General features: G+C 41.8%; 3 protein-coding genes across 3 annotated transcripts; 1 reads left to right on the forward strand and 2 right to left on the reverse strand.

Annotated features, from left to right (window-relative positions):
- Positions 1-5,183: 5,183 nt before the first annotated feature.
- On the reverse strand, positions 5,184-7,197 carry LOC128712183 (prolactin regulatory element-binding protein). Its single transcript, XM_053807078.1, has 3 exons — positions 7,057-7,197; positions 5,872-6,982; positions 5,184-5,269 (listed from the first exon to the last, which is right to left on the reverse strand). The coding sequence occupies exons 1-3, from the start codon at positions 7,195-7,197 to the stop codon at positions 5,184-5,186; spliced, it is 1,338 nt and encodes a 445-aa protein (XP_053663053.1).
- Positions 7,198-8,169: 972 nt separating this feature from the next.
- LOC128714593 (LHFPL tetraspan subfamily member 2a protein) lies at positions 8,170-8,913 on the forward strand. The gene is made up of 2 exons (XM_053809466.1): positions 8,170-8,360; positions 8,424-8,913. The coding sequence occupies exons 1-2, from the start codon at positions 8,170-8,172 to the stop codon at positions 8,911-8,913; spliced, it is 681 nt and encodes a 226-aa protein (XP_053665441.1).
- A 1,016-nt stretch (positions 8,914-9,929) lies between these two features.
- LOC128713726 (dnaJ homolog subfamily C member 21) lies at positions 9,930-11,788 on the reverse strand. The gene is made up of 3 exons (XM_053808593.1): positions 11,598-11,788; positions 10,913-11,530; positions 9,930-10,845 (listed from the first exon to the last, which is right to left on the reverse strand). Exons 1-3 carry the CDS (start codon positions 11,786-11,788, stop codon positions 9,930-9,932), a joined length of 1,725 nt encoding a protein of 574 aa, XP_053664568.1.
- Between the last annotated feature and the right edge of the window lie 1,148 nt (positions 11,789-12,936).

Genomic DNA, 12,936 nt, shown 5'->3' on the forward strand with positions numbered 1-12,936 from the left:
ATTTCGCGTCATGATCGTACCATTTTATGCCTCACAACAAACCATTATTTATTTCCCTCTATGACCGCGCTGCGGTTTATGCGTGATTTGAGTCCCAAGTGACATTCTATGGTCGATGCACGAGAAATAAGAAAATTCTCATCGGACTCATTGCAAGATCGCTGTTTCTTCAGTTTTTGGTATTTGCTAATCAAACTGCTGAATACTATTTAAATTAGTATCCATTAATATCTACAAAAAAAATGAAAAACGCTGCACCTGTGTTAAATATTAAAGTATCAAGCCAGAATTGATTTGAAAGATTTACATTACAGAAATTATAGTGCAGAAATTAATTCGTAAATCGAATTAAACCATATCAGCTACAAGCAAAACAATATTTAAACATTGTTGCTATTTAGTAAATAAACAGAATAAAATTTACAATTTACTTTAAAAAACATCTTACACAGATTGATAAGTTCTACGTTGTTTAAAAACTCACGAAAGCGATTTGCATACGATTAACAGTCTCATCAAGATAAAAACTATCATGTCAACATACACATGTGGCGGAATGATGTACAATCCGGAGCACAGGAACTTTTCCGGAGAAGGCTCCGACTTCAGCCCGGAGCCGGATCCGAACTCATGGCTCCGGAGAGATAAAAGGCTCAGAACTAGTTTTGTTTAACGAACATTTTTTTTATTATTTGCCGACTTAGGCGTGATGTTAAAAACTAAAAATCAACTTCCTACCACAGACTAAACTGTTTTATTTTATTATAGAACTTTAACAGTACAAAAATGCATTTAAATTTGATCAATTCTTAATTTTAGTATGTAGTTTTAGAATAGATCCGGTAACAATTCGAAACCGGTACCGGAACCATCACATCAGAGCCAACTCCGAAACCATTAGTTTGAAGTCTGTTCCGAAGCCTTGAGCTCGGAATCGTTATAATGCGCAAAAAAGTTTTTCTTCTGTTAATAAATACAACAAAAGACGCTCGTTTACATCAATGTGCATTAGTATAATAACGATTTAATCTCTCTCGATTTTAACTCTCGATCTTTGCCTTACACTTTAGCTTACTCGTGGAGATCCAGTCAAAATTAAACAATTTTTAATTGTTTGCATAACCGACAAAGTCTGAGTATCCTCGACCTACACTATACAAGTCACTCAATTGAAAAGTATCTGACCCACTTTTTAATAAGGTGTGATCAACAGTCGCAAAACTAAACAAATGTACTGATCGATAATTGCGGCCATGAATTCATTAAACGGTTAAAAGGGTCAACTCTGTCAAAACGATACGTTCGGTTACGAGACCAAACACGAAATTGTACCGTAAGTCGTATGTTTGCTTGTTTTCCTGCAACACTCCTACTCAATCTACTTTCTAATATTGCCGAAGGAAAAGGAAGAAATTGAAAATTTCAACTTTATTTCATATCTTGACTATTTATACAAAGGATCGACATTCTGCCAGACGACTCTTTGTTTTCGTCACAAATTGCTTAACCTTCCAAACTACGACAGCCTCCAGAAATATTATATTTCTTTATATCTTAAGCGATGCGGAAGAAGTGAAACAGTAACGCAACACTGCTTCTTTGTTTTAGCGCTCAACTCCTGTGCTGTACCGCCCTGTCCAAGTACGACTAATTAATGCGTTTAACAACTTTTAACAACGACTTTGCACAAAGCGATGGGTATAAGATATTTAATGTGAATAAATATTGCTCTTCGAGCGCTAAAATCAATACTACACTTATGACAATGTTAGCAACCGTGGAGACCGCATTGGTTTGCGTACTTACCTTCAGCACTGGATTGGGTTGCTTGTTCTGCCGACATAATGGAGATGTGTGTGGGTAGATAATGAAATGGTGCTAGACTGCAGAGCGCGAAATACTGTACAGCTTTATGCGTCCGATCGCCGTCTTCAGTCTGAGATTCTCGATCCTTAGCGCTATATAAAAACGACTTTCGAACGGTCGGTAAAAGACGCTTGTTTTGAACCTAAAATAAAGAAATGATCGTAACTATCAGACGAGATGTGGTAGGAAGTGCTTTGCAAAAAAAATCGCCAAAATAAAATCCTTAATTTCTATATTTCTTAATATTTATATCAAGAAGATCAAGAATATACGCCACTTCTTCCATTGACCATACATATTGCAGCCTTCAACCAAGCGTTCATGATAGAAAAATACAGCCGGAAGAGGAAAGTATTAAGCCCAAATATGGAACGCTTTATAAGAACTGGTTGTATGCGAGCTTTCCTGAGGGCGCGGAGCGTTTCTTTTTCACGTCTTAACATGAATTGCTACCCAAAACGGAGCACAACTCGTATCGACACTGGGTATATATTAAGATCGCTAACAGAAGAAAGGTTGCAACGGCAGTATGCGTGGGCTCCCCGCGCATGAACCGGTCCTACTCCCCGGAAGACCATTAAGGGAAGGAAGACAACAAGATCCGATCCGATGTCGATCTTCCATCCGACATGGTAGCGACGAAGTACCCTTTTCTCGACAACATCCTTTAGATCTATGAAGGTAATAACAGTAACTTGAGCGATACGACGGAGGATGAAGTAACAGCAACAGAGGAGCACCCGTTCGGAACCTAATACGTTTCTTTATCGATCAAGTAAGTTCACCAAGCGGGTGAAGGGTGCTTGGCCCTTCATGGATGCTCAAGAGATACTTTCCATGACATTGCGTGACTCACTGACTATACACATCCATCCGACCAGACAAGCAGCAGACGCGCTTAAACAAAACTCATATTTTTTCACTCCAATTGGATGCTCGTTCATTATAATGAAGAGCAAGCCGAACAAACATGGGCGACGCGACATGGCTTTTTTTTCCTTGTCAATTGCCTTTGATGTGCAAAACCAGAATTTCCAGCCTGGGTGTAAAAGAAAGTGCAAGTTGTTTAGCAGGGCAATAACCAATAAATGGAATCGCTGCTTTGCTTGAGTAATAGACAGTGATAATACTGGTAGCAATATTAGTGCTGGTTTAGATGTCAAGATGCTATAATTGATTGCAACATATGTGAACTAAACGGATGGTCGATTTAATTACTCACTTTCCCTCATCAATAAGGATAATGATCAATGCGATCACAACCCAAAATGTTCTATTTAATGTGCCTTTATTTGTCTGTAAATTATACAACAAAGCACACTGATTTGAATTGAACATTTTAGCAGTTCAAAATTAATATGTCTCTATCAAATTACACACACTAAACCCTACGAAAGGATTGAAAGAAAGCTCTTTCCCAAAATCACCATATCACCTATCGTTATCCAGATGTAACTGCCTCTTAACCAACAGTTTTGTGAACATAGACAACATTCAGAACACAGCTGGCTAAACTTCACTGGAAACAATGCACTTCTTTGTGCGTCCATGTCCCCTCGGGGATGCGAGGAATGGAACGCAAATAGTACGCATCTGGCTGCTGTATGTGACCGAAAAAAAAAAATACCAGACTGCCTAATAGCGATAGAGTAAGCGAAATAAAACACGCTGACTCCGCTCGCTGGGGAACATCGAGAACAACCAAAATCCTGTAGCAACGGACCTAAGCCAACGACGTCATTTTTGTTTTCTCTCACACAAACAAACTACGCCATAATCGAAGGAAAACGAAGAACACGCCAACGGCGTACGCACTTCCATTAAACCAGCACATAGCATCGATCGGGATTTAGTTGCGAATATAACGTGGAACTTACCTTATAATTCGTTCAATATTCACGAAATATCAAGCACCCAGAAACGACTGCAATATTTGCACAAAACAATAATCACTTCGTTCTTTGGCGTTAAAACCATGGAACTACGTTCACAGGACACACGAGAACAACGGGAACACACGAGCGCTCGGGGTGCAATTTCAAATTGGATGAAGATTGCCAGCAATTGTCTGCATATAACTGCTGCCCGCTTGTGGTTGCTGCGATGCGAGCAAGCGAGAGCGAAGTAGACACGATCGGACTTTTCTCACGATGCGTTTATAATGCTATCGTTGAGAGATACGTTTTTCACAGCTGATCGAATTCAGCGCCGTTGATCGACCGTACATTTTTTTTGCATAGGAAAAAATGGGAAAACCGGGGCAAAAAGACCCTTTTACCTTTTTAGACTCTTTTCATCGTTATGAGATATGTTATGATGTTTATAAAAGTAATGTAATAAATATGACAGTCCCCCACAATGACCACAAACAATTACCACACGGAAAAAAGCAGGAACATAAATTCAAGGACAAAGTAATAACAACTAATAAATTGATAAAAACCTACTGTCTTTATTATTGAAATAATTTCGTAATGGATTAAGCGAATGAATAACTATTTATCTTTGTATTATTATTGACCGTAAATGAGAAATAGCATTTGTCTCGTAAATGTTATTTCGCATGTACAACCTGGATCATGTTTGCTGTATGAGATAACAACTACCCAAGCTTTCCATTCCTTCAGAATGTCTTTGTTTGACTGAGGATTTGATTTATCTTGTAGTGTAATTATTTTTTCATTGTCATTCGATAGATTCTTCGAGGTGCTCTCCGAAGAACTCGTTAGTAGGGGTAGGCTCGATATGACGGGGGTGGCTGTAGTTATTTTCAAAAGTGTTGAAAAAGAAGTGGCAAAAGAAGGAACATAAATCACAATTCATTAGGTAACTAAAGCGATAACTTGCGCAAGAATGCTATCCAACAAAAGCGAAAATTTAATTAAGTGTCCCAAGTTAGTGGTGGGACATCTTCATCATCATCATCACAACTGGTGTTAATGGATTCAAACATTCTTAACTTATTGATCGTTTGGTTCCTATAGCCACACAATTAACATTATATTTATTCATTTCCTATCTCTTGCTGTACAATGCTTGTAGTCAAATAAATTAGAATGTCCCGCAACTATCTCGTACCCAACAAAAAAAAAAAAAACAATACGCACATTATGATTATAATACGACCGTCGGTACGGTGGTGCTTTGCCGTTGAAAGATTCCTAACTCCCCGCTGCGCTTTGCCCAGTTCGCTGTTTTTCACCTAGGGTGTACAAAATGTTCAATAGTGTCGATGCTGTTTCGGGCTGCAGAAATCGGTTCCAAATTCACCAATTTGACTCTAGCAGACCAAGGCCATTATGAAGGCAGTTACGAGTTTACAGCCCAACGTATGAGCAGAAGCAGAATGTTAAGAACAGTATGCAGATGATTGCGATAATAGCCACCCAGGCAGGCAGTGAATCTGAAATGATAGAAACAAATATCGATACGATTAATTGGCCAGACACAGAAGACACTGAAGGGCTTGAAGTAATGCTGTGCCTAATGAATCTTTTGAGAAGAGTTATTCCTATGAATCTTTTAAGAAGGGTCATTCGTATGAAACTTTTGAGAAGAGTCATCAAAACCATCTCTCAAAACTCTCAAGTTTTAATGTACCCTCTAGGATTCAACAATTCCCGAAGATTACTGAATCTTTACAGATTTTAAGGTTTTTTACTTTCATTTTACGCATTTTTTATGTTTTTGCCTTCGTCAAAAAGAATTTATGATACGTACTGGGGTTATTTCATCAATAACCTAAGAACTACGGCTTATTTCAAAAGCTAAAAAAAAGATTCTTTAGCCAGCCATGAACCTTTGAATCACCTTTTGAATCATCATGAGTCTTTAAGGATTCATTAATCTTTTGAGATTTTGGGAGATTCAGAGTCTTTCATCTAGTTTCATTAGAGTCTTTGAGGATTCATTAATCTTTTGAGATTTTGGGAGATTCAGAGTCTTTCATCTAGTTTCATTAGAGCCATTCAAGCACTTGGTGGACGCTGGCTTGCTTCTACTCACGTCTATACGGTAAGCTATGAACACAGATACGATTGTCGACGGAAATGGACAGCACTGCAGCCTCAGTATCGCCAGTGATGGCCGGGCCATCGAAATTGGTTACCGGTAGAAACTCAAGGCCCGTGACAAACATTGCGTGTGCATTTGGTACGTGTAGCACACGCTGCAAGCTGAAGGCAATGTACACAGACACGGAACCACTGAACATCGTACCGATGGCCACGAACCGGCCATCGTCCCGTACCGCTAGCGCAGCCAACGATTCGTCGATCTCGACCACACCGGTCATCCGCCCCGCTTCCGGGTCCCACTGCTGCAGCAGTCCCTTCGCCTTGCCCGATTTGGCAAATGGGTTGGCAAGCGTAAATAGCCGAAATTTGTCCTTCTGTCCCTCCACAAGCCCGTATCGGCAGCGTTTAAACAGATAACGACAATTGGCGGGCGGATTCCAGACCAACTTCTTCGATTCCTTGTCGGGGTTGATGGACCAGATTACGCCGAGTCCGTCCTTCGCGATCGACACCGCGTGCTTGCTGTCCGGGCTAAAGTCCAAATCGTCTATTTCCTTCGTGTGTGCCGCAATGTCCGATGCAATAGTCATCTTAGGAAAGTTCCACACCCGCAGATGACCATCCATGCCGCCAGTGGCCATCAGACGTCCGTTAGGACTGATACGGACAACTCGCTGCAACGGTTCCGCCTCGGTAAAGTCTGTCTGCACCGAGTCAGCCGTTTTGATCTCGAATCGTATCTGTTTTCGGGCCGCTGGAGTTGGTTTACCGTCGTCCGTCTTCTTCGACTCGCCACCGTGGACTGTGGGTGGTGGCGCACTCGTACCGAGGCTGGAACGTTGCTGGGAAATGCTTCGCCGCTTGCGCAACCCTTCCGGGTCGGTTTTGTTCGAGATAGGCGAGGTGGAGTTGTACTCTCCGGAATCAATTATGGTATTTACGAGGTACATCTGACAGTGACTCTCCTGTCCAGCCATCAGAAGTGTTCGCTTTTCGTCGTTCTTCACCGCACAGTTCATCACAACCGTTGGGCCCGTTTCGTGCCGTATCACCTCGTCCGCGACGTACTTTTCCCCATCGTGGTATATCTCGTAGATTTCCTGCAGAAAAACAAAACAAACCCCAATTGGTTGTTGGCTGCTATTTAAACTTCCCATTCTCAGTTTTAACATACAAATCCATTCGCAACACCCGTTTTTGATGCACCGCCACCACCAGCTACCAGTACGTGTCGGCTGGTTAGCATTTCGATCGCGTACAGCGGGAAATTGACGCGCGCCAGCAGACCGTCGGTAGGTTTTCGGGCCGCGGACATATTTGCACCACGCTTCTGTTCTTTATTTGCCAGCCGACAGGAATGTTTTCATGGAAGTTTGGGGTGTTAAACAAAACACAAAACTACGATAAGGTGAATTATTTTCACTTCCACGTATTATTTGTTGCTGTCACCCGCGGCTGTCAGCAGTTGTTGACATGTCAGCGCACTGTTCAGCTGTCAGTGGCATTAGCTGAAATGTTCAGCAAAATGCACAAAAGAATGCAACGGATTTATGTTTTGAAATGACGAATTTTTATCATCTAAAGCACAGAAATTGATCTCTTTAAGAAAAACCTATTTGTTTTTAAAAAAAGTGATGATTGTAAAGATATTTTTGATAGGTTGTAGCTAATTTTTAAAATTTTCAAATAGCACGTTAATGCCAAACTGTACAGAAGCGGATTAAAATGGAAGCAGTGGTTTATGTCAACACTACAATAATTAAATATAGCTATAATCATGCTATAGTTATACTGATTTAGTCTAAATATAAAATAAAAAATTATGGCACATTTTCAACAATAACGTACGCAACCGAATGAATTATTATGGCTCTACATAATAGTTTTGCTATTGGCCGCTAATGATCATAATGGTGCTACAGAGCAAAGTTTTTATGATTTTAGATCACATTCAAGAATACGACAGCAAAACAATTTTATCAATTTTGTTTCAGCTAAGCATGATAACTTTACTACTACCTCAGTAACTTTAAGCCTAGATGTTGTTCCATTATTTTTAAATTTATTCTTATACAATAGCATTTTGTTATTGGTTTACAAAATGCCATTTAAAATTTCAGAACAATATTGTACTCTGAACCACTGTCCACGTTGACAGAGCCGCTGCTGTTGGCTGCTCATTTGCCGACAAACATTTTTTATTTGCTCTTCTACTCACAACGCCAATCCGCACATTGCATTCCATTTCCAATAAATCCAGCTTTGTGTTCGACTTAAAACAAACAAAATGAGTGCCTGTGGGTTGCTTATAACGAGCCGCAGTTTTGCCTGGTTCGTAGTTACGCTGGTCGCATGCATGACGCTGTTCTGTGCAATCGTCCACCCTAAATGGCTCATAGGTCCGGAGGTGATACGAATCTCGAACGAGGAAGCCAACTTTACCATAGTTCGCCATCCATCGGTAGGAATTTACAACAGGTAATGGTTGGAGTTTTACCACTACCAAATGTCAATTACCACTAACCAAACTACGCCTTGCAGATGCAAACGGATGGGCCACACGGATTACAACTGTGGCAATTTCGATCTGAACGGGCTACTGACGGATTCGAGTGTCTTTCCGGTGCCGTGGAAATTCACTATGTTCCTGATGTGTGTGGGCACGATTCTGCTTAGCCTTACGTTGCTCAGCATGCTGGTCATCTGCTGTCGGGTACATTCGTTTTTTGGCTTCAGCATGCATAAATTCCTGTGCATATTTCAATCAATCTCCGCCATGTTGGTGTTGTGTGGCTATCTCGTCTATCCGATCGCCTGGGATGCACCACGTGTGAAGAAACTTTGCGGCCCGGATGCCGAACCTTACTCACCGGCCGATTGTGCGCTTGGGGAGTCGATTTACATCGGTGCTATTGGCGTGTTGCTCACCTTCTGCTGTACCGTGCTGAGCATCAAGGCAGAAGCTGCATATCACAGCGCCAAAGCACAGCTTCGCGTCATCGATGGGGATGCTCTAGTGTGCATTGTATGAACCGAACCATGGCATGCTTTTGCTTAAACTGAACGAATCTCTATATGTGTGTAGTGCAGCTAGATTTTTTATTTTGCCTTCGCCAAGGCAGCTGCAGCATAGCGGGTAAGCAACTAGAAACAACATCAAAGAACGCGGGGATTTTCCTTACTGTGGTTACCGAAGATATTTTTTTTTACTACGCGGTACAAAAAGGAAACCCTCTGCAGACGGTTTCAGGAACAATTTAGCATTTATTTCGGACGCTAACAAAATTAAACCAAAGTCCATTCGGTCATATACTCCAGTGAAAAAAAATTAGAATGCTTGACGCATATGACGCTCTTTCTCTTTGCGTTTATTAATGTTAGATGTATCATGAATCTGAATCAATGAACTCTAAATCTCCTAGAACTGAAAGAGTTTCATGAATCTTACAAAAATCCTTACAGTTTCGTGAAATCATGTTTTTATCTTTTGAAATAAGAATTGCAGTGCTGGTGGAATATCTCAATTACCATGAAGTCTTAATTCAGAAAATAGTAATGCGTGAAATCATGGATCTATCTATCTTTAACTTGAGGACTTGAGATTGATGAAATTTTTAGGATTCATATGTTCTTTGATGACTCATAAATCCCTGAGAACTTACAAATCTATCAGGATTCATGAATATATTTAGTCTTAATTAATGATTTGAATGATTGTGCACTACAGATTCATACGAAAGACTCCAGTCGAATGATTCCTTAAACACACAACACTATTGTGTAATATGATTCAACACTCCTCGAACACACGGTGCCTTCCAAATGTACACCAGCACAATTTACGTATATGGATAAGCTTGTCACTCAATCGAACTTTCGCCATGACTCGCGAGTACCGCCTCCCATGTGCCAAGTATATGTGTATGTACTTTTTATATGCCATATTTTCTTTCGAAATAAATATACAACACTTTTGTAACTCTTTTATAAACAAACGGGTTTTCTATTATTTCATTTTCGATTGTTATGCTCCAGTATGCATTCGCTTTACTTTCCTTTTCGCTTACCCTTCGATCCTTCCGCACCCTTAGCAGCAGTTTTGGTTGCCTTCAGCTTGTCGATGTAGACACTGTGGCCAGTTTTTTTGAGATGTTCAAATAGCTTATTATTGGAGGTAAACTTTTCTTTGCAGGTTACACATGCCTGGTCCGATGGATGCCCAGCGCTCTCATCGTCCGAGATGGCTAGCTTCGACTCTTGTGTAGCTTTAGACGTGGAAGCTTCAGCATCCCAGTTCACCTGGGGAACTTCATTTTTCACAGTTTTAGAAGGTTTGGGTTTTTGATTCCATTCGGAACCTTTGCCTTTCGCTTTCCCTTTCCGGGTTGACTTTTTGCTACCACCGGTCCAGTCGTCATCATCATCACTGGCCGGAGCGTTTGATGATGGCCCTGCTAATCGCAAACCGATCATATCAACACCATCTGCAGCGGCATCGTTTTCTTCGTCGTCGGACGATTTTATCACAGTCATTGTCGTACTGAGCGCTTTCTTTTTGCCTTTGTTTTTCCTTTGCTTCGTTTTCGTTGGTTGGATTTCCGGTTTTTCATCTAATTCTTCTTCCTCCTCGCAATATGTTTGTAGCTCTTCGTTCGATAAGTATCCGTTTTCGAGTTCCGCTTCACCACCTTCGTTGGCTTCCATTTCCTTGCGCATCTCCTTTCTCAAAAGCTCCACGTTTTGCTTGTGCTTTTTCGATGACTCGTGATTTTCGTACGAACTACGATTGCTAAACATCTTATCGCAGGCAACACAGTACAGGTCGTCCACGTAGAAGCTTTCTTCGCCGTTTTCATTTTGACTCACATTTAGTCCAGCCATTGCATCCTCCAGCCCGTTCGTTTGCTCGTCCTCCTCGACCGACTCTTCTTCCGACGCTTCGGCATAAGAAGCTTCCAATTTTCTGCAATATAAAAGAAAGTAAACAGTGTTGCATATCTCAGATTGCTCCTTCACATCACTCTTCATACTTCAACTGTTCCTCGTACGCGTCATTAAAGAAGCTAGTCGAGTTCCGTTGTTGTTCTTCGATTTCTTGCTGATTGCGTCGTATCTGCTCCAACCTGTTTTGTTCCGACTTCAACCGATTCTGAGTTGCCCTTTCCTCGAGCAGCTTTTTGTAGGCCTGCACACGTTTGTCCCGCTTCTTCACAAACATCACCAGGCTGCGAATTTCCTCGTTACGCTCTTTGCGCGCCTTTTGCTGCACCTTCTTGTTGTCTTTCTCGATCGCCTTCAGGATTCTGCGATCACGTATCTCGGCGACGTTGTGAGGATTTAGCCAAGCGTAGCTTTTTTTTGTGCAAAATCCTTCCCAATATCCGTAGAAAATACGTACGATTGTTTCATAATCAGATTGCGAGTTACCAAACTTTGGTATCGTTTCGAACTCTTCCTCCGTGTCGAGAAATTCCACCTCTTCGGTGGCTAACTTGTCGAATACTTCGGCATACACCGCATAAAATCCACCCGCCTCATCTCCGAAGCCCTTGTAGCAAGAGGTGGTGAAGTACTGGAACACGTCCAAAGAACTATCTTCATAGTCTGTGTGTCCGCCTCGTATAATCTGCTCACGATGGTTATCGTACCTAGAAGATACATATTTGAGCTTATTCTAGCCGAGTAAGCCGAGGTATAACCCCCCATCCATCCTACCAAGCTCTTTCCTGAGGATCGGAAAGCACATCGTAAGCCGCCTGTACAAGAAGAAATTGTTGATTGGCCTCCTCTGCGTTGTCGAGGTTCTTGTCCGGATGCCAGCGGAGTGCAAGCTTACGATACGATTTCTTGATTTCGTCTCCTTCGGCCGTGCGCGTAATTCCGAGCACCTCATAATGACACTTCATTTCAGCTGGTACGACCAAAGTTTCTGTTATTATTCCTCCGAAAAACTATTGGAACGGAACGGAAAGTGAAAATTGCCAACGGAACGAAAGTTGCGAAACGACTGACAGGTGTGCTGAGCGCGTGCAATGAAAATAACAACAAACATTACACGGTGGAATGCCTCATGGCCATTTCGTTGACGTTTCAGCACCGGTGAATGTCAGCATGTATGTACTGTGGTAGCTGGAAGTTGAAGACTCAAACATTATATTCAATTTTTAAAGTTTTATTGTTGCTGCAAAGTAAAGTTAAGCAGAGGGAATATTTACAAATAAAGTTATTTAATGTTGGCAAAGCTTAACTTATGAATCTTCTTGGCCCTTACACATTTAAGCACGTTATGCTCCCATACGCCTAGTGCCTGCCAGCCGTACACCTTCCTGATAGTGCAAGAGTCCGGAATCCTCATCACGTGCCAGGTTCATCGTATTCTTGCAGATCTTGCTACCGCATTAATTATTTGCATCAACATTAGCTCCGCTAGGTCGTCGAAATAGCGATCGTACCAAGACAGCATAACTCTTCAACTATCCGGAGTTTGTTGCTGTCAACTGATACTGACGCTTTTCCTAGATTGACCCTACCATGGCCAGATAAATAGGTAGTTCGTCTTCGACGCATTGTTCCTCAATCCACACCTTCTTTCTTTTAGTTTGTCAGAGGAGAGAATCTTCATAGAGAACCCACGTCCAGAGGACGCCTGCTCGTATGCAGGAGGTAGCACACCCAGGGAACTGCCCGATTCGCCGGAGCGCCTACGGACTAAAAACTCCTCAGGCCTGAGAACCTATGCTGGATGGTCCGTTAAGACATTACGTCAGCGATAGGCCTGCTTGGGTACATTTGTATACTTGCACGAAGTTGACAGGCCCAGTGAATCCGTATCCAGCAGCGCCACGGGGAGGCTTGATACAGGACTTGCCAGTGACTACTCGTGTTAAGTATCAGATCGTACGAGCAATTCACTGAGGGAGGTGTTGGCGCACCACCCCTGCCTCAATCCACACCTTAAGACCGCACGTTTGAATTGGATGTACTTTTCGCAGCCTTTATAGTTCTGTTGGCTATTTTGTTGTTGTTGTTGGAATTTTTTAAGAGGTTTTGGACC

Source organism: Anopheles marshallii, chromosome 3 (assembly GCF_943734725.1).
Source record: "Anopheles marshallii chromosome 3, idAnoMarsDA_429_01, whole genome shotgun sequence".
Lineage (NCBI taxonomy): Eukaryota > Metazoa > Arthropoda > Insecta > Diptera > Culicidae > Anopheles > Anopheles marshallii.

Coding starts and splice junctions, on each gene's coding strand:
- LOC128714593 (XM_053809466.1), top strand. CDS start 8,170: ATGAGTGCCTGTGGGTTGCTTATAACGAGCCGCAGTTTTGCCTGGTTC. Junction 8,361..8,423: donor TCGGTAGGAATTTACAACAG/GTAATGGTTGGA, acceptor TACGCCTTGCAG/ATGCAAACGGATGGGCCACA.
- LOC128713726 (XM_053808593.1), bottom strand. CDS start 11,788: ATGAAGTGTCATTATGAGGTGCTCGGAATTACGCGCACGGCCGAAGGA. Junction 11,531..11,597: donor GATCCTCAGGAAAGAGCTTG/GTAGGATGGATG, acceptor TGTATCTTCTAG/GTACGATAACCATCGTGAGC. Junction 10,846..10,912: donor GCGTACGAGGAACAGTTGAA/GTATGAAGAGTG, acceptor TTTATATTGCAG/AAAATTGGAAGCTTCTTATG.
- LOC128712183 (XM_053807078.1), bottom strand. CDS start 7,197: ATGTCCGCGGCCCGAAAACCTACCGACGGTCTGCTGGCGCGCGTCAAT. Junction 6,983..7,056: donor CGGGTGTTGCGAATGGATTT/GTATGTTAAAAC, acceptor GTTTTTCTGCAG/GAAATCTACGAGATATACCA. Junction 5,270..5,871: donor TCATAGCTTACCGTATAGAC/GTGAGTAGAAGC, acceptor CTATCATTTCAG/ATTCACTGCCTGCCTGGGTG.